Source organism: Copidosoma floridanum, unplaced genomic scaffold, assembly GCF_036245765.1.
Source record: "Copidosoma floridanum isolate Cflo_tuat_1 unplaced genomic scaffold, Cflo_Japanese_pri ptg000001l, whole genome shotgun sequence".
Lineage (NCBI taxonomy): Eukaryota > Metazoa > Arthropoda > Insecta > Hymenoptera > Encyrtidae > Copidosoma > Copidosoma floridanum.
Genome location: NW_028321878.1, coordinates 16,118,568 through 16,142,913, shown reverse-complemented (window position 1 = coordinate 16,142,913; position 24,346 = coordinate 16,118,568). Strand labels below are relative to the sequence as shown.

General features: G+C 36.7%; 1 protein-coding gene across 1 annotated transcript; it reads right to left on the bottom strand.

Moving 5' to 3' along the window:
• Positions 1 to 1,284: 1,284 nt before the first annotated feature.
• On the bottom strand, positions 1,285 to 21,816 carry LOC106642586 (A disintegrin and metalloproteinase with thrombospondin motifs 7). Its single transcript, XM_089590055.1, has 19 exons — positions 21,690 to 21,816; positions 17,406 to 17,556; positions 16,502 to 16,730; positions 12,234 to 12,390; positions 10,854 to 11,161; positions 10,656 to 10,780; positions 10,429 to 10,575; positions 10,185 to 10,331; positions 9,944 to 10,100; positions 9,777 to 9,866; positions 7,231 to 7,440; positions 6,522 to 6,758; positions 5,797 to 5,917; positions 4,155 to 4,281; positions 3,958 to 4,078; positions 3,734 to 3,874; positions 2,196 to 2,314; positions 1,725 to 2,124; positions 1,285 to 1,647 (listed from the first exon to the last, which is right to left on the bottom strand). Exons 1-19 carry the CDS (start codon positions 21,814 to 21,816, stop codon positions 1,285 to 1,287), a joined length of 3,477 nt encoding a protein of 1,158 aa, XP_089446181.1.
• Positions 21,817 to 24,346: the final 2,530 nt, after the last annotated feature.

The window sequence follows — 24,346 nt, the reverse complement described above, 5'->3', positions numbered from 1 at the left end:
CCTTTAGGGGTCATAAAAGTCGTAAGCATACCAATAGTCGCAAAAGGGTATATTGGAAAGGAAACCTCAAATGTATCTAATGAATACAATTTGAGGCGTCAAGAAACTGACGCAGAAAATTTATCGAGATTGAAACAGCAGTGTCAAAATCGTCAACTTAAGAGTCCATTACGTGAGAGATCAGCTTTTCATTGTACCCTCACAGCAATCTCTGAAATCTTTAAAGATCCTACTTCAGATTTTTTAATGAGTAGAAAATGTATTTGTGTTTTTGTGGCAATAAAGATGTTGGGTTTAAGGTCCAGGACTTTGTTGCTCTGGTAATAAAATTGTGAGATATGAGAAAAAACAATTTTTTTTTAATCTAAATTTTTTGGGGGTTTTAAATCTTAACAGCTTTAAAAAATAGCCCTTTTCGTGAATTACACAGAAGAAACCAAATCAACATTTTCTTATAGCCATCGATTATTTTATGGCATAAAGAACGCACGGTACTTTTCAGCATAATTATTTTTTTGAATTTGTACACCTTATTATTTGACCAAATAAACTATATGGATTACGAAAAAATATGTTTTTAATAAGAAGATTTTTGTTCTGAGATGTATCGGGAATATGTGTAAAATTTTCTAACTAAAAATGTTTCACATTACGTGTCAACACACTACGGTGTTTTATTTAGTAAGTCTCGGGCGAAGCCGAGACGGGGGGCTGCTAGTAACAAATATTTGCATCCTACACTACTTACAGTCAACTATAAGATTAATATGTATTCGAGCAGAAGTAGACTCAGACAAGTTTGGTAAGACAGTCATTTTGTGTTGACTTGGTGATTGAATCTTATACCACGGATTTTCTATGTTTCATGAAATTCTTCTACATTAATTTTCATCTTGGAATTCTTTTGTTTTCTAGAAAGAAAAACGATATAAGCTGTAGTATTAGCTGCATGCAATTATTTTAAATCAGTTACGCCAACAGCAATACTCTTTCATGTTATAGTTTCTCTTGATTTAATATTGAGTTAACTATGGAACGATCAAAGAATGCTGTAAACTTGAATCAAAACATTTGTATATCACATATTACGTGATTATTAATTAATTTATGATCAATTGAAGGCAAATAATTTAGTTTGCAAGTTGCTCGTTATGAATGATTAAGTGTTAAAACAAGATTATTATTAAGCCTCAGCAAATTGCAAATACAACAATTAACACATCAACACTGTAACATATAAAAACTGATAACAAGCAAAAACTGCGGCCGCCAACCACAAACAGCTCACATCTTCCTCTGAGTATTCCTCCTCGTCTCAGCTGGTCTCCGGCGTCGTCTACCTCTCCGAGCGCAACCTGCCAACCCTGTCCTGGGCACACTCTCGTTCACACCTCCATGCCGATCTACTACGCTCAACCTTTCGATCGCTTCCTTGCCTCGGTGTATCTTCTTGTTTCTTTTGTCCAACGATCCGCCAAGTGCTCTGTCGCCCTGTTTCTGGAAATTCGAGTCGGACATGTTGGAGTGAGTCCCATCTTGGACCAGAGGTGCCTCGTAGACGACTATTTCTGACTGAGGAATCGAGTCGACCACTATGCTGCCTGGCACCGGCGTGGTAAATCTGGTAGCGTTACAAGCGCGCTTAGCCTATAAGATGGATACACGGCATCATGAAATATACCAGGTGTCCAACGGTCGTTCCGCCAACATGACCTCCCGCTTACCTCTTTTTTGGCTGCCTCTTCCTCTTTGGCCCACTGTTTCAGCATCAGCACCTCGAACTCGTCGCCTTCCTCCTGTCTACCGTCCTCGCTGGCAGCCCTCGACTTTTCGAGGTACCGCACCAGCCCGTAGTCCACGAGATCATCGATCATCCGGTGCTGGAGCCACGGCGATAAGCTCACTTGCCCGATCACGTTGCTTGGTGAGCAGGGCTTGCGGCAGGGCTCGGCACCGATGCACTCGCGCGTCTGGACCGGCGGCTTGCCCTCGCATGCGTCGAAGTTCGCCTGCACGTAGTCATCGCCCGTGTGGGCTCCTGGACGCACGCACTGGATCTTCCGGCGCATCTCGCCTGGTTTGCCACCGCAGCCGCTGCATCGGCTCCACTGGCTCACGCGCCACCTAAAAGAGGGGTTTTTGGTGAGCTTTTCGATGAAAACAGGGACAAAGTGTAGCTGGAGTTTTTTAGTTACTTGGCACGGCATGGGGCTTCGTTGCACGTCTGGCTCTTTGGGGGTGGTTTGACAATGGTTTTGCAGAAACGGGGAGCTACTTTGCCCGCTCGAGCTTCCGTACAGCTTGCTTCGGAGATCTGATGGATAGGGATCTTATGAGAAAGATGTCAAGGATGAATACATTTAGATAAGTTGTGTTAGACAAGACTGAGTTTTACATGCTATTGGTGTAGCGTCACAAGGTTTTTGATATTGATTGTGATTTTTTGTTTGATAGCAACAAGTAGTTGATTAATACAAAGTGCGATGTTTATTCTAAAAAGATATTGAGTAGAAGCAGTAATATTTTGAAAAGTCAATGAGTACGTTTAAGAAACATGTTCCCTTTTGCAACCCCACTGATTTGGTAAAATATAATCTTTAAAAAAAATATTAATCGATCTCGCACATTATTACTTGCAAGCGCATTGAATCAAGTTGCATGTGAATATATACATACAAAATTTAATATTTGTTTTACATTATTTTTTTGTAAAATTTATCGGCATGATTCTGAAAAACAGTATTATTGCGAATGTGAATGTATCAGTACTACTCATATACAGGATAGTACTGTACTGCATTAATGTTCGAGTAATCTCCTCAAATATATTTGCAAAATCAAGATATCTGTCAAAACTGATAAAATAGTAAAATCAGTTAAAAATAATAAAACTTGGGACCAAACAAGACCATGGCATAGTTTAATTAGTTTCATAAAAAAAAGTCCTCTTAAGACAATTAATAATTTGATGTATTTTTGCATTTTAATGTTAAACCCTGGGGTCAAAGTTAAGCGTAGAATAACTAGGCACGACATATGTACGACCATATAAACATACATTAACACTCCCAAAAAAAAATTTATTTGCCGAATAAATTCATGAAACTATTTAATTTCTTACTTATGAGTTTTTTTATTTATTAGCTTTTCCTGCTGAAGTTAAATAATAATAATAATAATAATAATAATAATAATAATACTAATAAAAATCATTGAGCTATTTGGACAGTTAATGCAGTTCTCATGATTATAGGATTTACGTGGGGTCTTTCCAAAAGTTTGTACCTCATTAAAAATTTTCTACCCTTTAATGGTGCAAGTCAAAGGGGCTTTATATAATATTTACTGTATGATGGTGGACTATTATAAAACAAAACTGTTTAAGCCATCTTATACCCGTAAGTACTAAAAGCGACCATTCAAGAAAAAGTGATTTTGATTCGGCTGTAGCTAAATGTTCTGAAAGAAAGGCTCATGAAACATTTGAATTGCTTAATTTAAGATTAATTGACTAAAAATACTGATGATAACTAAGAAGTATCAATTTAATTCGTTCTTGCGCTTTGCATGTATACTTTTCAACTTCTTTAAGTACAGTTTGTACACCCCAGCTCTTGTAATTGTGTTTATGAATACACACAAGTAAAAATATTAAATATTCACCCATCGAAATCGAAATGATTTTAGAGAAGACTAATTAATTATTTTTCATACGAATTATTCTACGCATTACCTTTACTCCACCACCGCATTTGGCATCACAGTCGGTCCATTCTACGAACTCCCACGAATACGTGGGCACGTAGGACGTAGCTGGGGTGTCCACATAATATTCATAATGGACTCCAGGATTGCTTGAGTTATAGAACACGTACTACACGCAATGACATTAGACCTACGTTTCATTTTTAGTCTTTCAAGTTTCCAGCAAAATTATGCGAACTTTATAATACTTACTTGCAATTCTATGGTCTTTTTCAGTGGTCCCTTTATGTACACTTCCTCTAAATTTGCTTTGATGTGTTTGTACGTTATAACTGCACCTGCACATGGATAATCCCCACTTTTCTGCTCTTTACTGTGAAAAATTATTCAATGCAGATTGTAAAAAGCAATCTTTATAACCAATCAATATTCGTTTCTGCAAAACTCACAGATTTCCGTTCAAGCAGTATTTCTTTTCTTTCTCCAACTTAACTGCCAATGTATTTTCGTCCTCGTCATTTTCAACTATTTCAATGTTTTTACTACCTTTTGGTATTTTAACAATCGTGGCGTACCCTGCAATCGATATTTCCAATACAATCGATCATATCCATATTGAAATTTGAAATGAATGTAACTTTAATTTTTATCAATCAACAATGGAAAATGTCTGTACATATATTTTGAGGCTAAAAGATTGAAAAATAGTGATGTCGAGATTGGAATGATAATATCGCTCTTTGGGGAATATTTTGTTGCATGATTTTTGCTTTTTTGAGATGAAAAATCCCTTTTTACTTTTAACACAGAACGAACCTGTGAACTCATTTTTTTTTGTAAAAGCAAAAAGAGAGTCAATCCATTTAAAAGTTAAAGAGTATAGGCATGTTTCACTTTTTTACAAGAATAAGTCAAATAATTTAACTTTTACGAACGAGTCGAAATCAACGCCTGGCAAAGTACCCTTTGTAGAAAAGATAAATGTTTTTTTTACTGTATAAAAGTAAAATTTACCTTCTGAAAATACTAAATCAAATAAATCAGTCTGTGCAAACAAATAAAATGCAAATCTCATATTTTCATACAAGATTTCTGTCATTATGTGCGTTGAATGGAATTTCCATATTTGTGTAACAATTTTTTACTTCAGGATAATAATAAATTAATTTGGCATTCATGCGCTTACTCGTTGCACTTACGATATGAAGAAGTGACTTCCTATTTTAAACTCGAATAGTTGGGGATTTCGAAATATGTGTAGGTTCATATTATTATTCAAAGCGGAAATTTCGAGTAAATGATGCTGTTATCACTGCGTACCAACACGTTATGGGTCAAGGAAGTTAGAGATGAACGGATCTGAGCATTAAAAGGTTATATTTATGTGAATGGCGAAAGATTCCAAAATGTAAAGAATAATTATATCCGGGAGTGAGCTTATACAGACAGTGAAGAGTAAAGGATTGAGAAGCATAGGTTATTCGTATAAGTAAAGCGAGTATGGAAGTCCCTTGGTGTAATTACACAGCATTTTTGTTTTATATTTTCAAGCAATTTTTTTTTTAATATTTAAAATGAATGTCATCAAGAAATAAGTTTAAGAGGGTTGTAGCGAAAATAATTTCACCACGTGTTGGAAAAAAATTGCGTAAAATAATACGTACACTCAAACACAGCTCTTACGAAGACGTCATCGCGAAATGCTTATTTTCAACAGTAACTTAACATACTTTTGACACAAGTGTTAACAAACTGTTATGCTACTGGAAAAGATAAATTATATGACCTATAAAAAATTTAATAAGCCTAGCCGCTCTGTTGGAGAGATATTGTGATTTAAAGTTTGAATGCAATACTTAGAATATTTCTACTATTGTACAAGACAGAAGAAAATATTGGATATGAATTTTATTTTAAGGCATTTACTTTTTTACCAGTTCTTCATGTTATTTTATAACACTATGTAATATGTTTTAGATAATATATCAAGGATAATAATATTCTGAAAAAATATTCAACTGAAACTAACTTTTAAGGTTGACTGTACTGCTATAACCCCCTTAACCATCAACAAATAAGTCAATGACTTGCCAGATTTTCTGACGTCCTTGTAATCTCCTTCAACTTTGGAACATTGCGTGCCACCGCCGTTGCACACACCGCAGACATCTTCAACAGCATCCGAATCGATAACCCAATCGCAACCGACGATCTGTAAGTTGATAGTGCACGTCATTTAACAATATCAGTGAATTGAAGAAAAACAATTTCAGTTTAAATGAAGCAAGCCTCAGAGTTTTTTTTATGAACAAAATTAAAATATGCAATCAACCGTAAAGTTGGTGTTGACCGATATGATTCAGTCCTCGTAAGAGGAAAATCGATAGTGTCCGTAAGGTAGAGTATCAAAAACTGTTTGATGAATACTTTTTTTTCACGTGAATGGAATCTGGCAAAGAGATAAAACATACCATCCAGTTTCTAAAGTGTACAAATTGTATCACCTCGCAAATGTTGCTAAATTCATCTAAGGTGATTTTTGTTTGCGTGAAATGTAAATGAAAAAAAAGGTCAAGAATTTTTCCAACCCAACAAATTAAACAGGATAAACCTATTATTGCACACAAAAAACTATAAACAATAATAGTTAAGACGATCATACAGCCCGTAAAATGAGAGATAAACAATACTCGATTTCACGGTCACTCACATCATGCTTTCCTTGGCTCATTTAAAGGAGGGAGGAAAAGAAGAATGTCCCGAGCAAAATAGTCTGTGCACCTGTTACGCGTAAAACGCAACACTCGAGTCCTTACCCGACAAACGCCGCTTATGCACACGTGATAGGTCCCCGGCTTGCAAGGCGTGCCGTCCTTGGCCGTCGGGCTAAGTTTGACAAAAGTGCGCGCCTGGTTGATGCAGTAAAGCGAGCAAGCCTCAAGATCGTCGCGTAAGAATGGCTCCCACTGATGAGGGCCGCCAGGCAGTACGTTCTTCTTGTTGAACTCGGCGCACTGAGCCGCTCGGAAGGACGGCCTGGACGCGTCGCACGGCTGCAAACACGCGTACACTTTATGGCGAAGCGACGATAAAGCGCCAGTGGGCCGAGTCAGGGAGTACGTAAATTATCTCGCTCGTGCTCCCGGCGAACTCTATTTTTAGCCTTAGCGATGCTGCTTTGAATTTCATGTATACATACACGCTCTTTTGCAAGATAAGCTTTTCGAGAGGAAAAAAATATGCATATGAGTGTAAATCTGTTTCGGATCGCAGGAGATTTCGTACATGATGTTTGAAGGTCTCTTTATCCGGATCAAGCTATGTGCGCACGTAGATGAAAAGGGATCTGTTTTGTTCGCGATGCAATAAAAGCTCAACTTACAGCTTGATACGTGTATCATGAGAACAAAATAAACATCCCATAGTGCCCCAAAGTTTTTCCCAATCTGCCGTTTGGAGTTGAAGAAAGCAAGTATAGCACGCACCTGTATGTGTGCCGGAAATAATAGCGATAAGCCAACTCACCTTGACATTGCAGATGGAAAACTTTTTGCGCTCGCCGATGCAGTAGCGTCCGCCGTTTTTCGGCGCTGGATTGTTGCACTCGCGCTCGGAGTACCTGACCCCTCCGCCGCAGGTGCGCGAGCACTTGCTCATTCCACCCCAGTTTCCCCAGCCGCCGTGCGCTGCGTCCCCTCGGGAGCCCACTTTCACACATTTTTTATGAATGCACCACTGCAAGCGTATTTTCGCACATTTATTACCAGTTTTGTGAACGTGAATGTGTTGGGAAACACTATGCTCTTCATGCGTCCTTAAAAAAGCTGTCCATTGAGTCCCTTATTTTATAAGGACAGCTAATGTTGTGAGTTTTAAAATTTTTACATTACCAATGAATAATATATATTACATTTTCTATACATGCGATATTTTATATAAATTTTAAATCGAAAAAATTGACTCATACTAAGAGATAAATGAATTAGCTCTAAATAAATATGTGCCCTTTTTTTCACTGTTTTACAAATGTCCCAAAACTTTTAACTGAAGTAAAATACGCAAAGAATTGCGTAGCATTCACAATGATCATGTTGTTTTTATTCTTTGGAAAAAATTCAAGTAATTAGATATGAAGCTTTGTTAGACCAGGTGAGATTAATCAGATTCAAAGCTTTTAAAATCGTTTGATCAAGGAAGTTACATAAAATTATTCTTACAGTAATCGACTAAAGTTAGATTTTTCTAAAATATGTTATGAAGACACATCAAAGCTCTTTCTTTATATCAAATTTATATTGTATGTATTATCTTTATACGTATCTTATGCATTGATTCAAATCCTTAATTTTTCTACTAAACAGTTTTCCTTACAAAGAAATCAAAGTATTTCTTTTTATTTAAGTAAGAGGGTTCTAGTCAGTCTATACGAACGGATTTTTTCTTTCTATTCAATACATATATTCCTTCATGCATTCAAAGTTTTCTGATATCCTTTTTAAATATTGTGACTAAAATATAAAAATCAGCAAACCATTACTGATTCAAAATAAGAACTTTATTATCACAAAGTATAAAAACGTCTGCATTTTTTCTAAAGAAAGTAATAATCTTTAACTTTATTATCCTGAACGATCATCTTAAAGTTCGTGAATAACATTGCGATCAAAGAAAAGTTGGTCTACCTTTCTGGCTCAATTGCTTTACGTTTCACTCAAATATCACATGCAATATGACACGAAGTCTCTTCTCCTGAAATATTGTCTTAAAACTACATTTCTGCTGCTTCTTATACTTAGCAGGCTACAATCCAAGCCAGTCTTTTAATGCTCAGCAAATCTCATTACCTCTACTCTTTAGTTTCGTTAATGAGTAGTAAAATCCAGAAATTAATCTACTCGTGAACGAGAACCCAAACAGATTTTGAAAGAAACGACATGACTCATAATAATTTTACCGCGAAACACATAGTAGCAATATGCAACTTTGCTAGTGCTGTCATGCATCAACGCTACTTTCCAACTGCATAGAAGACGACTACGATAACCTTCAAAGTTCTTGATAAAGCTCAGTAAAAGATATTCATAAGGACATCGAAAGGCTACAAAAAGTAAGTTTTTTTGTATGTGCATCAAATATTAATCGATTTGCATCTTAAAATATGTTTATGACACTTGCTATTACATACCTTAGTTTTCAAGTAAACAAAGTTACTGCACATCAAAAACGGTACAAACATGTACTAGAGCATAACTTTTGCTGAGATTCATCATAAATTAATTATGATAACAAAAAAACATATGTGATATCGTTCTGTGTTGATGAACAGAACTCTTTTTTCTCCCTTTATTGATTAGTCTGTGTCAGTAATTTGTAGAACCGAACCGTTATTTCAAATAAACATGTACATACAATCGTTTTCTAATAAAAATTAAAGCTTTGTACAACAGATTGGTAGATGGAGCATGACTATTCATTTGAAATTTTTCTAAAATCTTCCAATATTTTATGCCCTACATAATCCTATCGTATGTGTCTATGAATTAACTTTAACTGTTTGTTCTACAATGCCAATTGTGTATTTTCCCGGTATTTTCATGGTATTCTATGAAAAAGATGTCTAAAGGGCATCCAAATATTGGATGATTTAATTAAAGTTTCGAGTAAACAGTCATGCTTCAATTACCAATTATGTTGTGATCTGATAAATTTTGACCGGACCAAGAAGCCAGTGAAGAGGAGACTTCATTAATTACTTTCTTAATAGGTCAGTGGGGTAGGTAAGGTATATCTTTAATGATATTAAGTTCTCCTGAAATAAAGTTCCTGTTACAAATTGAGTAGATACTACATAATTGTTTGTTTTATAGTTTAGACTTTCCAATTTTCCTGATTACGAAACTATTGTTCAGCAAAAGAAGCCCATTTATCCTTAAATACTGCAACTTTAAATCTCACACCAAAACACTCGTTCAAGATTCAACTGGTCAAGATATTGGAAACATTGGAAAGCAATGGCTCTTCTTTGTGATAATAATATGAATCTTGTTTCCTCGTAATAACAAGAAGCATACCTGATTCTCACCACATTTGGTACCGTCAGCTGGAGGGGCGCCCTTAGATTTGCATCGACCTCTTCCTACGTTGCACCAAAGGTCCCCACACTCACCCTGATTATCAAGAAATGCAAGTTACATGTGAACTTTGTAAGGATAAAATATCGTTTTCCACACAAATATACGAAATCTACACTTTTGAAACTGCAGACTTTTGAGCCTGGATAGTCCAGATCGCACTGAAAGTTTGCGTCGTACATGGCTCCAGGCAGCATATTAGGATACCTATACCTGGCTGGAGGATTTTTCGGATTATTGTTCAAACAGTCTCCAAGACCGCTCCTGAAAATCATAAAAATTAACCCTAGTCGTCAAATTTTTATTTCATCAGCATCATAGCTGCGTTATTAAAGTCAAGGGCATTACTCCAAAAAAGAAGTGATAAACTTTCGACTGCAACTAGACCATCTGATTGTGAAAATAAAAACAATAGGTGACATCACGAAATAGCTGCCGTCCTTATCCTGTGAGTTGCATCCACTGATGTCTTTGGTGTCGTGAGCGCAGCCTAGACTGCACCCAAGTTCGTTAATCAACCAGGAGCTTTTTATCGTGCAAAAGAAAAACAGCTTTCCGTATCCTCGCTGGGAGAAAGATGCTATTTACTAACATGTGGCCAATCTCGTGAGCCATCACGACGCTGAGCAAGAGTCCGGAGTCTTCGGTGATACAGGCAGCCTTTTTGCGCTCGCACACCGCGGCTACGTAAGCCAGACCCAAGAGGTTGCAGTTGTTTCCCTCAGCGCATATGTCGTATCTAATCAGTGGCAGCGCGAAAAATCAATCACACAGTTGGTCCCTTTGGTACAAAAAATAAATGCATTGTAAAATAGCCACCTCGTGACCAGAACACCCACGTCGAAGTGATTTGGATGCTCCGGATCCAAGGGGTTGAGCTTCTCGACCCACTTGGCAAAGCTCTCCAGCGTCTTTTCTCCATCCGTACTGATGTGCAAGTCAATCTGATCATTGGAATCACAAGTTTCCATCATCTACATCTCCAAATTAAAGAGAGTATTTACGAAAAACACGCACCTCGTTCCTCTGCCTCTCTAGATAAATCATCCTCACGACGACTACATCGATCTGATTGCCGATGCTGGCGTCGTGATAAAAGTCCGAGACCATATTCATAATAGTCAGTAGGTACAGCTCGTGGTTCGTGCCGTTGTGGAAGTCGAGGAAGCGTCGGTCGGCCACGAGCGCGACCTCGATGTAACGATGGATGCTGTGCGTGCCCGACGACGCTGACTGCCGGCCCCTAACCGCTCTCTCCCCTTCGATCGCCTCCGCGCTGGTACCGGTCCTTTGTAGTCGCGTGGTCCACGCGCCCTCCCAGTCATCTGTTTGCAAATGGCAAGATGATTAATGCTGCTCACTCGGTCGGTCTAGTATGCCATTGGAGGCATGTACGTGCGAGTCCAAGGTTTATAATAGTTCAAGTTGGGTGCTTTCGTTTGGAAATTCCGAGAAAGCGTTTCGAATTGATTTTCTTACGTTTCCCGTATCGATAGTTTTAAAAGAATATCATTTTGTAGGTGAAGTGTGTTGTTTAAGTTTCGAGGGGCTTCTTACTTCAAAGTGTCGATCAAAAGCCTCTTTAAAAGATAAAAAAATTTATAGTTCGAAAAGGGTAAATGACTTTGGAGGAACTTTTAAGTTTTTGGTGAGTTTTGCGCACCAAGTGAACACATTTGTAGTCGTAATATGATTGACTGTAACAATTTATCCTCAAAATATTACTTATAAAATAAAATAATGCCACACTTCCAGTATACATGACAGTAATGATCATTATAATTACCATAACTGTTGATACTGCTAATTGATAACAAAATAAGCTAAGATACAGATTAGCAAGGAAAAGATTAGTAGTAGATTTTTCATTACGATGATTAAAATGAATTATCCGAATGAAGAGTTACTAAAAGAAAAATGTATAACTTGGTGAGGTACTCTTAAATCGCTCAAAGTTTTCTAAAAACTTTGAATTCATAAACATTTTTTCAAAGACTCTTAAATTCATCAGAAATCATCGAATGACTTATTCAGCAGCAGAAAATACCAAGTATTTAAAAAAACACCTTTCATTGAATACTTGAAAAAGAGACATCGTGGAGGTCAAAATAATGAGCATAAATGTTATTTGAAGTCTCATTGATTTTTGAAATCAGACAAAGTCTGTCGAGCTCAAAACTTTGAATAAATTCTACGGTTCTATAATTTTAATAGACTTTTAAAGCTTTTTGGACAAATCCCTTTATTGATTTACAGAGTTTTTCGAATTGACTTTTAGACCAATACGAGTTAATCCTGACATATCTGTTCGATAGTCCTGAATATCAAAAGTTGGATGTTGTAAGAAAGATCGAGCAAAAAATATAAAGGTTTATATTTTTTATCATAAGCACCTACCACTAGTTCCACAAAAGGCATCACTCGAATGGGCGAAAGTCTCATGAGGTGCTTCTTTTTTGTAAATTACATGTACGTGCTGGCCACTAGCGTCCGGTTCGTCTCCGTGCAATGGTTCGATGAAGTATCTGCCCTGATTCATGTGCAGATACCCTGTCTGTGAAAGAGCAAGTGCTTTTATTAAATCTCAAGGTCATAACAATGATTACTGAAAGGATGGTCATCATATCATGCGAGTTTGATATTGTTATATCCAATTGAAGAAATTTCTCCAATGAAATACAATCTTCCAATCCATTCGTTTTTCAATTGAAACTTGGTACATAAAATACAAAAAAAACTGTTAACCATTGAAATTTTTGAGACATTTCTAAATGAAAAAAAATCTCCAGAAATAAATGTTTCAAAATTCTAAAATAGGCGAACTGTTTTTTTTCATGTTTTGACCTATTTGTAGATGGGCTATATATATAATTTTTTTATTTTACTAAAATTTTCTAGTATAAATAATTTTGCAATGTAATGCAGAGACATGAAATAAAATTTTTTTGTTTAATTCTGGCACATTTTAAACTAAGGATTTTTTAACAAAATCTATTGCTCCACCCATTGGTTCGTCTTACCTTGTTTGTCTGGTTCTACTGATTCTCGCATACGATAGAATTTTCGGTTGTAAATCCAGTGGGGCGTAAGCTTTTTTGTTCTAACGTAGGATTTTTAGTAGTTATGCTTACAAAGTTAAACATATAAAGAATATGATTTTGCAGTAACTCCCAATTTGCTAATACATCATAAGCCACTATTGTAGACAACAAAAATTTTTTGTTTTTTTGATAACCAATCTAATACCATAAATTTTTTTTGTACCAAAAATGTATTATTCATTATAGATGTAAAGTACAAATATTTCAATAAAAAATATAAATAAATAAATTAATAAAAAAAATATAATTCGTAAAGATCATGACTTCTGAATAATTCAAAACAAAGATTTAGGTCTAGTTAAAAAACTACTACACGTCATTATTACTTTTTGTCTGGAAGAAAAATATTATGGGTTGGAGACTTAACCTGCCCTTTCGTTAAAAACTTGCAAAACTTTAGATGATTATAAAAATAATATTAGACCTTTAGTATCTATTTTTCTTCTTTTACAAGCAATTCTTTGATATTATATTAAATAGGTTTTCAAAATTGGGAGCGTATTATATTGATCACCCGAAAGCCAGATATAATCTCATTAGAACCTTCCAAATCAGAATATGGTTCAACAATCATTCGTTGGCTAAAGCAGTGAACTCAAAACTCTAATTTACACCGAAAAACACATCCGAAAGCGTTGTTGCAAAATGAAGTGCAGCACGCAAAGGAAGCCCCAAAATTAACATGGGCGTATACCCACACTGGTAAGCTCAACCCAACTCGTTTGCATAATTAATAAATTTTACGTCAGAGAGATCGGTACGTGTGCCAGGTTGGTTACGCAACGGGGGCGCCCTGCGTGCACACGGGCTTCGTCTAATTATGCTGCTGCCGAACGTGCGTACGTGGATAGGTGTATACGTGACCAAAAGGGTGGATTTTCCAATTTGCCGAACGGCGATGGAGCAGTTGGTCGAGTGCCCAAAATCAAGTGGACTGCGCGGCTTTTCTGTACTCGGGGGGGTATGAAAACCGTAAAAAGAAAAGGGGCACGGGTAGACAGTGGAATCGGCTGCTCAATTTCCCGCCCGGCGAGAGCTCCTTCCTCTCCTTCGTTCTCCCACATTCGATGCGGTGGCTGGAGCAGCGAATCGAGATTCCTATTACGTTCGAGGAGTATGCAAATTAATAAATGCATTTGCTTCTTTAAATAGACTTCGACGCTCCGCGGTCTCTTAGTCCTGTCGGCTCCTCTGATGATGTGCTTCTACCTCTGGCTTCCACTCGGTTTTTTTGTATCTCACGGTATCTTGTTCGTCTCTTACTTCTCTTAATCGGTTAACAAATCTAGATGTATTTTCGTCAGGCCTATTCTAAACTTTAATTCTTTTAATTTTTACGGATAACCATAGGCTAAATGAACATGTTCTGTGATGTTTTCTGAAATTTTTTCTAGGTTTGGTAACTACACTCTTTAAAAAATATTAATCTTTAACTTATTTGTTTACCACTGGTCTGATGATGCTTCTGTACATTCTTTCAACATTAATTATGAGTACCTTGTGAATGCTATGAATTAATGAATCGTTTCAGTTACTCTGTTCCAATCAAACTTCCAACTAAATGTGTGCAAAAGTCGGTGGTTTCACTTTTCAAGATAGAACTCAACTCTTGTTGTCTATTCTTCAAGAGTTACATCCATTAGCTTTGTTCTTTTAAATCTTATTGACAAAGCATTTTCTGACCTCCGTACAACTAATGATTTTCTTGGTTACATATTACTGAAGCCAGAGACAGTTTTGCACTACACCTCCTTCCAACCATAAATACGTGACTCTGTTTCTCTGTATTACATCTTTGTATTTGAATTATTATTTCTTATTGCTTTTACTTTATGATTATTTTTTTCTATAATCTGAAATCTCTGTGTATCTTATCTTATTCTATATTTTGTTCTACTTATCATTATATTTTTTGCATATTTGAAATTGATTACATGTCTTTATATGTTTCCATTGCTATACTTCAGTTGTGTCAAAGAATATAAAATTTTTGGTTTCTGAAATCTGGAATATTTTCCTTGTATTTTATTCTTTGCACGTAATTCTCTATGTATAAAGTCAATAAATTTGTTTCGTAAGTGGGACGAAAAAAAAAAGATTAAAATACATAAAGACACGTAAATATATAGTCTACCTTTTGGAAGGGAAGAATTCTTTTGTCTGTTTTTCTCTTGTGTTCCTATATCCATACGGACCTATAATTCTATAATGTATATATTTTTACAAAATTTTTTACAGAGGTCATCAAAAGCTATACTCCTACCATAAACGTATGTATAATCCAAGAGACGTAGAACAATAACAAGTGTCAATATCGAACTGATTTCTTAAACAAGTTTTTAATCAACAAATTGTATGCAAAGCACTTCTTTTATTATTTTTGATGTTCTAAGACATCGTAAGCTACAAGAAAGCACTAAATTTAAAGAATGAATTGACTTTCATGTCAACAGTGTAGAATAAATGTTTGTGTTTCTAAAACTATTATCATAAATAAAAGTATTAGAATCGATTTTGAAGAAAGTAACAACAAAAGTGATGATTAAAAATCGCGACCACATGTCCCAGACTTATACTACCCAGATCGAACAAGTTTTAGCATATAATGTACGTAGTAGCAAACAAAATAATTGCACTTTTCGTAAACAATAATGTTCCAAAGGTTATTTTCAATTGATTAAATTTGAAACATGAATCATTTAATCCACAAGATCGATAGTTCAATCTCCGAAATCAGATCATTTTTACCATGTAGTACCGTACAAGTATCAAAGTGAAGGTGTAAACACACTCATGGCATCGCTAACTAAATTTAACGACAACAAAGATAAATAATTGGTCAAGAACTATGCGTGGTTAGAAATCTTGCTATTGCTAATTACCTAACTAAAGTTTTTAACGAATCCAGAAAAAAAAGATTCCTCCCAAAGATGCAAGCTACATCCACAAAAACCACCGGAGAAAACCCACCTCCCCACACGTACACGAAACAACTCGACGGCCCCAGCAGCATCACACGGATGTCGAAGGGAGAGAGAGAGAGAGAGAGAGAGAGAACAAAGCTCTCCCAATCGTAAAACGTAATCGAGGCGATATTCCAAGAAGCTCTGCTGCCCGAGCAGAGGCCCCCCCGAGGCTGCGGATCAGCACGCCCATAACGCGCGCTATAAATAAGCCGAGCGCATGCACGTGTATTGTACACACATCCGCTCTCCAACAACTCGTCGTCAAGAGAGCGGCGCGCATCAATCTCGAGCCCCCCCCCCCACCCCCTCCCACCAATCAAGGATTCCAGACAGGCGGCAGCAGCTCCCGCGGGTCGACGCCGGCTGCTGAGATATCCGCGACGACGCGACGGCGCCAAACGACCGGCCGGCCTGCAGTCGAGTGGCCGGCATCACCTTCGCGCATAAAACTCCACCACCCGCGCTCCTCATACATCTGTTATGCGAATTAAGGCGCCAGTGTTTGCACTGCCCCGCGGGTATAGCGAGCACACGCGTGTTTTTTTCATACGTATAAAATAACATGGTGTATTAAAGTATACGATGACTACATACTGACCACTCCGTCGCAGAGAGACAGGGCGGTCCGAGAGTTGGCGTATTGGAGCACGCGGCCGCGGTAGTGGCACTGTTGCGGGCTCGCGTGTCTCAAGTCGACGCCGTCCAGGGAGGATACTTTATTGGCAGAGCGGGTCTCGATTACCAGCCATGGTGATATGAAGTCGGGGTAGGGCTCAAGCTCGACGTGGTGGTCCTTGCCAGCGAATGGCAGCACGAGGTACACTGTGCTGTTGGAGATGATTGAATTTCTTTTGTATAAAAAATCAACAGGACAAAAATTTTGGCTTTTTTTATGATTTGCAATGTTGAGTGTGTGTTTTGGTACTATTAAGGGCTTTGAAAATTCAGGATTTACTAATTCCGATCAGATCTTTATGAAGTCATGTTTAGCCATTTGTGCAGACTTGGTCGTACCAATTAATTCTACTAGCACAAAACAATTTAAAGCATAAAAGTCTAGTTTCAAGAATTATCGTTATTCTGAAAAAAATCTAAGATTTGGTGTAATGAAGTATTCGTAGTTTTTTCCGTCTAATATTTTTACCAATAATATGTTTCAATCAAGTAATAAAATATTGTCACTAAGGGATACTTGTTTTACACCCAACTCATTATAGATTTTTCGAAAAAATTTTCAGAATGACCGAGATTGTTCGATGTTCACGTAACTTATTTGATCAGCAGCTCGCATGATCAAGCCGATTTTTTTTTAAATAAACCCCGGCTTACAACTCTTTTGCTGCATTTCAATTTTTATACCACAAACCCAGTTTATAAGCACAGCACACCAACCCATTAAAAGAGAAGACTTTTGCTTTGTAAAAAGAGCTCTTAAAAACTTTGGCTCGCAAGCGCGAGTCCGTTCATATGTATACGTAAATGTACAAGTACCATCAGCTCACCCAGTGCCCGTCGATCTCCTGGACCGCTCATCGTTCCCAGGGTGCTCGTAAAATTTCGGCAACTCGTAAGTACGGAAGCTACCGTCCTCGTGGACCCTGCGCGGTATCAGCAGTTCTGCCATCCCACTGTGGATATCTCGCGTGTATCTGCCTTAAAGATTCCAGGGGGAGGAGGAAAAAGGTGTATGTAAAAATACGGGCAAACAAGCGTAAAAAGTTTTCCTTTCCAACGGACGGAGAATTATTACGCGCGTGCTCTCAGTGATAACGCAGCGCGAGATTATAAAAATGCGAAGGGTACTTTTTTTTTATGAATACATATTACACAGCAGAGGAGGGTATAGGAAGGTGGGGTTCTCGCATTCTTGAGAAAACGCTCATGACTGAGTTTCGAGGCGGGTATATTGCCGGGGATATTGTTTCCCTGGTGCGAGTATTTTTCTTTATCTCGGAAATTTATGAAATGAAGAGCGGGTCTACAGCAATTCGCTTTTCGTTTCCTTTTTTTGTTTAATAAATTACTGGCGACTTGGCTTTTTTTAATACATACATTTTTATACATACATATAGAAATATGTTTTTTAAAGAAAATTTATTTCCTCCTTGGAGTAATTTAACGTATATTTAAGGAGGTTATTACGAAATTTAATTTGTTTCTGACGTTAAAGGAAATACTCAAAAATGTCAATTTCCGTAGTCGTTTTGATACATTTATTCCTCGGAAGAATTTCTGTTACCATTTCCGAGAAATTTCATTCAATGTACAGTTGTTTAAACACGACTTTCGCGATAATTTTGCTGCATAAAAACCACGTAATTTCATCACTAAAATCGTGGATGATCAAAATTAAAATAATTTAGACATGGTACTACACTAATTTCTTAAGGTTTTTAAAAATAGTGTTGAACTTTATATTGTAGCCATCAATCTATCTTATCATTAATTAAATTGTAAATCATGAATAAATATGACTTATGATAATAAATGAGATTTTTTTTTTGACATACACAAAAATAACAATAAATTTACTATTTTAGTGCTCACGTATTTCATATCACTGTCATTGTTGAGTCGAAGAAAATATAACAATTTAAAGTATAGTTTAAAAAACAAGGTATTTATCATGACTAAGGAAATACGTAAAGTCACTAAAAAAAAAAATAATAAATAAAACACAAGGTCCCATCTAATTTTATTATTCACTATGTGGTTCAAAAGTAACTTTTCCATTACTTTCTAACCCTTCTAAAATCTTGTATAATATAAAATCGGAGCAAAGTCATCGCAATCAACCTGTACGCATACTAAAGCCACTACAGCAGAGTCAAAATTTCATCACCACAAACATTTGGCTCGAAAAACAATGCATTAATTCTTCCAGCCTCTGAAAAATTCCATTCAGGCCCAAGACAAAGTGTTTGCCGCACATCGCAAGAAAAGCTTTAAAACACCCGACGCGCCGAGCTTGCAGCCTTATACCCGACAAAAATAGTCCAGCTAATAATCCACCATGACATACGAAGCGCGTATTCTCCTCGGCAGCGGTGGTAGCAGCAAGAAATCCATCGCTCTGCACACATACATCGCCGATTCTTCATTCATACGGAAGTTTTTACTTATACAAGCATGCATTTATACATGTATACACACACGATGGAGGATCTTCGAAAGGAGGGCCCTGCGTCTGGGGAAGATTATGATCGAGTTTACGGGCCGCATAATGATACGGTAGGCGCACGCGCCTCTTCTTTCAGTAAACTTTCGCTGGCGCCTGCATATATGCTTGCGTCTCGCGAGGCGCGCGTAACGAGCGTAAAGAAGTTGCGCAAGTTTGTCTTAAACACGCTTAATATGGAACTTTGGGCTTGGAATTCCCTGGCGAAGTGGCGTCTGCGTGTGCGCATACGGAGTTACATTACACGCGTGTATACTGTGCGACGGAGCGGGAATGGAAACTACCTCCGGCTTGTTTGAGTTGTTTTTTCTAAGGAATGTGCGACATTTTCGCGCCCGTATGTGATGTACGAGCCGAGGTTTTCTAACTCTCGAGCAGATTTCTCCGCGGACCCGCGTCTTAAACTTGAAAGCGCGTCGGGAATTTTTAAATTTTTGGCGATAAAGTTTTTTACATTTTGCTGATGTACTGCTCTTTTGCGAGGTAGAAATTTATGGGAGGCCGTGTTCGATTGACTTGATCCTTTTTTTTACAGAATCAGAAAACGAGAAAATTTACCGATAGAAAGGATTGCTTGTTACAGGTGGATCGATGATTATGATTAAAAATTTGAATGAATACTTTTTTTTTCCTTTGACATCATTATAATGAGAGAAGAGCTTGTTATCAACTAACTTTATATGTTAACTATTAACTTACGTATAATGTGTATCCCACGTGGTATCATATAAGGAGGCGCAGGTTCAATGTTAATATGGTCTGTTAACTATTAACGTGCCGTAGTGTGCAGTTAAAATTTTAAAAGTTACAAAGAATATGTAAACTAGTTTTCTGTTAACATACTTGTACGTTGATAGTAAACAAATCCTTCTCTCAGTGGAGCCTTTTTTTTATACAAAAAAATTTACACAATCATGTAATTTTTTAGCTAAAGTTCGTAGACCCATTAATAACTTATACAGTAAATCTTATTTTATAAGATTGATTGTCACACGATCAAAGCTTTTTTATACGTTGTATGATTGGTTTCGACAAATCACGTGGTTTTTTTGCAGGTTTGAAAAAATTAAATACTTCAAATTGTAGCACTTTAGTATGAAAATATCGTAGAAAACTATTTGATTAATTCTTTTAAAAGAAATAACTTGATAAAAAACAATGATAAAAAATTTGTACAAAATGTATACTTATGTATTAATTGCATTGATATGATGTGTATTATTCAAGTTGACAAAGACGAAAAAAATGTAATCAAAGTTTTGTTCGTTTTGAGCAGTGTGAAGTATCCTCGTTTAATAAAATGTTTAAATATTTATAAAAAAAAAAAAAAATCAAGCTCTAAAGTCAATGAAAAGGCAAAGTGCATGATGTCACCGAGATGTAAAAATCAAAAGTACTAATCCATCACTTTACATAACCCCTTCTCCCTCTAACTCCTTGGAACCAATCGAGATTCCCCGAAGCAATTCACCCAACCGCTCATGAACAATGTATAAGTATATACCCGACTCGGTCTATCCCTCTCCCACCGCAGTTCTTTCCTCCCGATTCGGCGCTAGTCCCGCAAATTTACGGCGCTCCTCCGAAGAGCCATGCGTCATTTAAGCGCCACGCGATTCACTGGACCACCCACGGTTCAGTAACCCGAGCCCGGAGTGGAAGGAAGGGGCGAGTTTCGCATTGCGAGCGCGAAAAAAACCAATACGAAAGAGCTGATCGAAACAAGAGGTGGAAGAAAGGATTCCTCCCACCTCGCGCACGAGCAGAGAAAGTGAAATGGGTTATAGCTACATGCAGTGCCGCAGAGGAAAGGAATTCAGTCAAGTGGCATAACGCGCGGAGGGAATATCTGCTGGTGGCACAGTGCCGATTCGAGGATCCTGTATATATACTATCACATACCCAGGGAGATGAGAGATCGGGTTGCTCTCGTCGCAGCGAGGTGCCAAGTACAGGACCCTAATAGCGTATTGCACACCACCGATGACTAAGGCTGCAATATTGTGTGGCCGGGATAAGGACTACCTTCATTATAATCATCAATCTTGCACCTTCTTAGCTTCTCTGTTACATCCCCTTGTATCGACGCTCATCGAGTTTCACTTTGATGTACCAAGCACTTTTTGACTTCTTGATACTTTGTTTTACACGCCATTGATTTTCTATTGATTTCAAGGGTAAAAAATATTTAACCATGCATTGGAAGTATCTAAGGTAATTTACGTACTATGGAAATTAAATCGCAATGTTTTACTTTATGGTTTTTTTGTTATTTCACGTGCAGTCAAAGTATTTGCAAACACGCAGAATGATTTTTACATGCAAGTATTTTAAGAAACATTACCGATAGTGAATAATTTGTTAGTTTTTTCTACAATCATTGCTGTTACTGCAAACAAGGGACGCATCATTGCTTTAACCTCTACGTGATTACTCCGTACCGTTTGCCACGACTATAACCAACAAAAATTTATCTCCTTTTACTTTTCACGCATCGAACAATAATTAGGCTATTAAAGTGGGAACTTTTTTTGCAAAGGGTAAAGGACCGAGAATACAACATCAGTAGTGATCTCACAGTTCTGTCAGTAATACGAGGTTTGCTTACCGTGATACACGTCTCCAGGACTCGGTGAGTAGCCATCGAGTTTGCCACCATCGGCTTTGGAAATGTGAATAAGGAAGCTGCAGATGAGGAGATCGGTGATCCAGAACGATTCTCCTATGTGTCCCATTGTAGAGGAAAGAAGCTTAATTGCGATGTTTGTAGACTTGATGCGTACGCCTTTCGGTGTTCAAGTATTGGCAAGAGACAAGACGGAGGAGATGGTTGTGACGATTCTCTTGTTTTTATTGCAATTGGATGATATACATTTCTTTATGCATTGTACTTACTTTAAGATGCAAGATAGTTCAAGCAAAAGTAATGAAATCTGCTTTTTTATATATTTATTTTTTTTTTTTTTTACAAAATGTCAGCAAAGAAAAATAATTGCATTATCTATTATTTTCTTTGCAATAAAGAGCTTTTCTATAGTTGTTCCAAGACAATTCTGTTGAAAAAATAAATGAGATATAAATAATAGAATTATGATGTAACAAAAAAACATGCTCTCTCTTTTTTAGCATCGGTTATTGTTTTTCCACTTCATTAGTTTATCCTACCTCGACAAGCACTGAAAAACGTAAATTCCTCGAAAACAAAGTACTCTTGGCACAAAATAAACTTGTTACTTCAAAGGCCTTCACAAGAGTCACTACTAATCCTTATATTGTATTGTACTTATTGTCTTAAATTTCAACGAAAAAAGTATTTATACTCACAAAATATATGTACTTCCTATAAGAAAAACTTATTATTTTAATGTAAAGTTGCAAAAAAAGTATTTTTTGGTTAAAATACGTTTGAAAATACATTGTTAAAAAAAAAAATGGAGGACAAAAACTGATCTCATAAAATGCTGTGTTTGCGTTCCTGTTAGTAAGTATCGACATTCTTTCTCGTGCAGGTAGCGCTATTTTAAATTGCTCCACGGAGCGAATAAAAAGCTAGAGAATTTACAGTGTAGTTTATGTAAACAACGAACCAACAACATAAAATATACGAAGCTAAATAATTGAAGTGACTTTTACCAATCACGATACAGCACGTACGCTATTTCTCGTTACACGCACATTACGAAAAATCTTATTTATTGCTAACCATACATGTATACCTGATGTTGATTAAGAAGAATGTTGAGTATGGAAAACTTATTACTATCTACGGTAATTATCCCATAATAACAAAAGCCACACAAGGACATCGCGCCCCGCGGACTCGAGAAGGGAAAGGCCATAAAAGAGTTCTGGGGGACGAGCAAAATGTTTCCGATTTGTAAGGGCTCGTTGAAAAGTTTGTAAGCAAACTTGATCAAGCGACAGGTGTTTTGTGCGGGAAGTTACGGGGGCACCAGGCCAAGCTATACGTTTTAATGGTGGACGAATTTTTTATCGATAAGAGTGTAAAGCTGTTCCATCGGAAAAAACTTGGTTAAGTTATCGGAAGTTTGACGGATCTCATTGGCCTATAATGACTATTTCGTTGTAGGTCATAAATATATTTGTATATATGTGTGTAAATACGTGTGCACATAATATCCTCATTGTTATCGTGATAAATAAATTCAAACTTTCAAGGCAAATCATAGTACGTACGAGTTTGTTTTTAGCCTTCTTGGCTGTATTCCCGATGTTAACTAAATTCAAAAGTGCTTCTATGCAAATCCACGTCCAAATGTAACTATTTTTCTCTTACAATACTACAGGAAAATAAATAGGGCTACAAGAATTGGTACTAATCTTGGTACTTCCTCGTATTTTCTCTCAAGTTTAAATTAATTGTTAAATGTGATGAGTATCAAATTGTCTTTGAAATTCAAACATGCATTCTGATACTTCATAAGTCCCTTGGATCATTTCAAGCACTCGTTTTACTACATTTACAAAACTTACTTCCACCGAATTTGGCCAACACTTTGTATAAAATACGAAAAGGGGTACATGTTGGCACTGTGTTGACGTCAATCTCTGAATGTCAACTTTTGTATGAGCATGTGCACAAGAGTGAACTTAAAATCGACGATACGAAGATAATCAACCTCTCTTTTTTTAAGGCAGGAAAAAATTTTTCTTAGCTCAATGATGGAGAGTATGAATATCTTACGATGGGACCAATTGTGCTTTACTAAAAGGTTCATCATGAAGCAGCGGTGAGTGGTGGTAAGCCAAAACTTTCTCCGTCATATTATTAACACACGGAAACATGAAAGTTATTATCATGTTAATGAGTAATAATGTACTAGAAATAAATTGGTAACTAATAATAGTAATTATTTAATATTATGATTAATTAGTATAATTTATTAAGATGCATTAAAGAATGCATCAATGTGAAAAAAACATGTAATGTATAAATATTAATTGACGAAATGATAGGCGTAGCTAAATTGACTATACGCAAGTTATATTGTCACGCTCTTAAAAGCATTCATGGAATGTGTATTATTGTTATCTATAATTAACTGTCTCTTTTTTTTAAATGAATCTTTCAATTGTATAGTATTCATAACAATATCTTACTGCAGTAAATTAACCCTGTACTAGATGTATCATTAAAAATTTTTTATTACAAATGTGCGTATTAGCATTAGCAGTAAAACTACAAGTAGGTAAAGGTTTTTCTGTTTTCAATGATACGCACACTTGTATACAAACACAATGTTG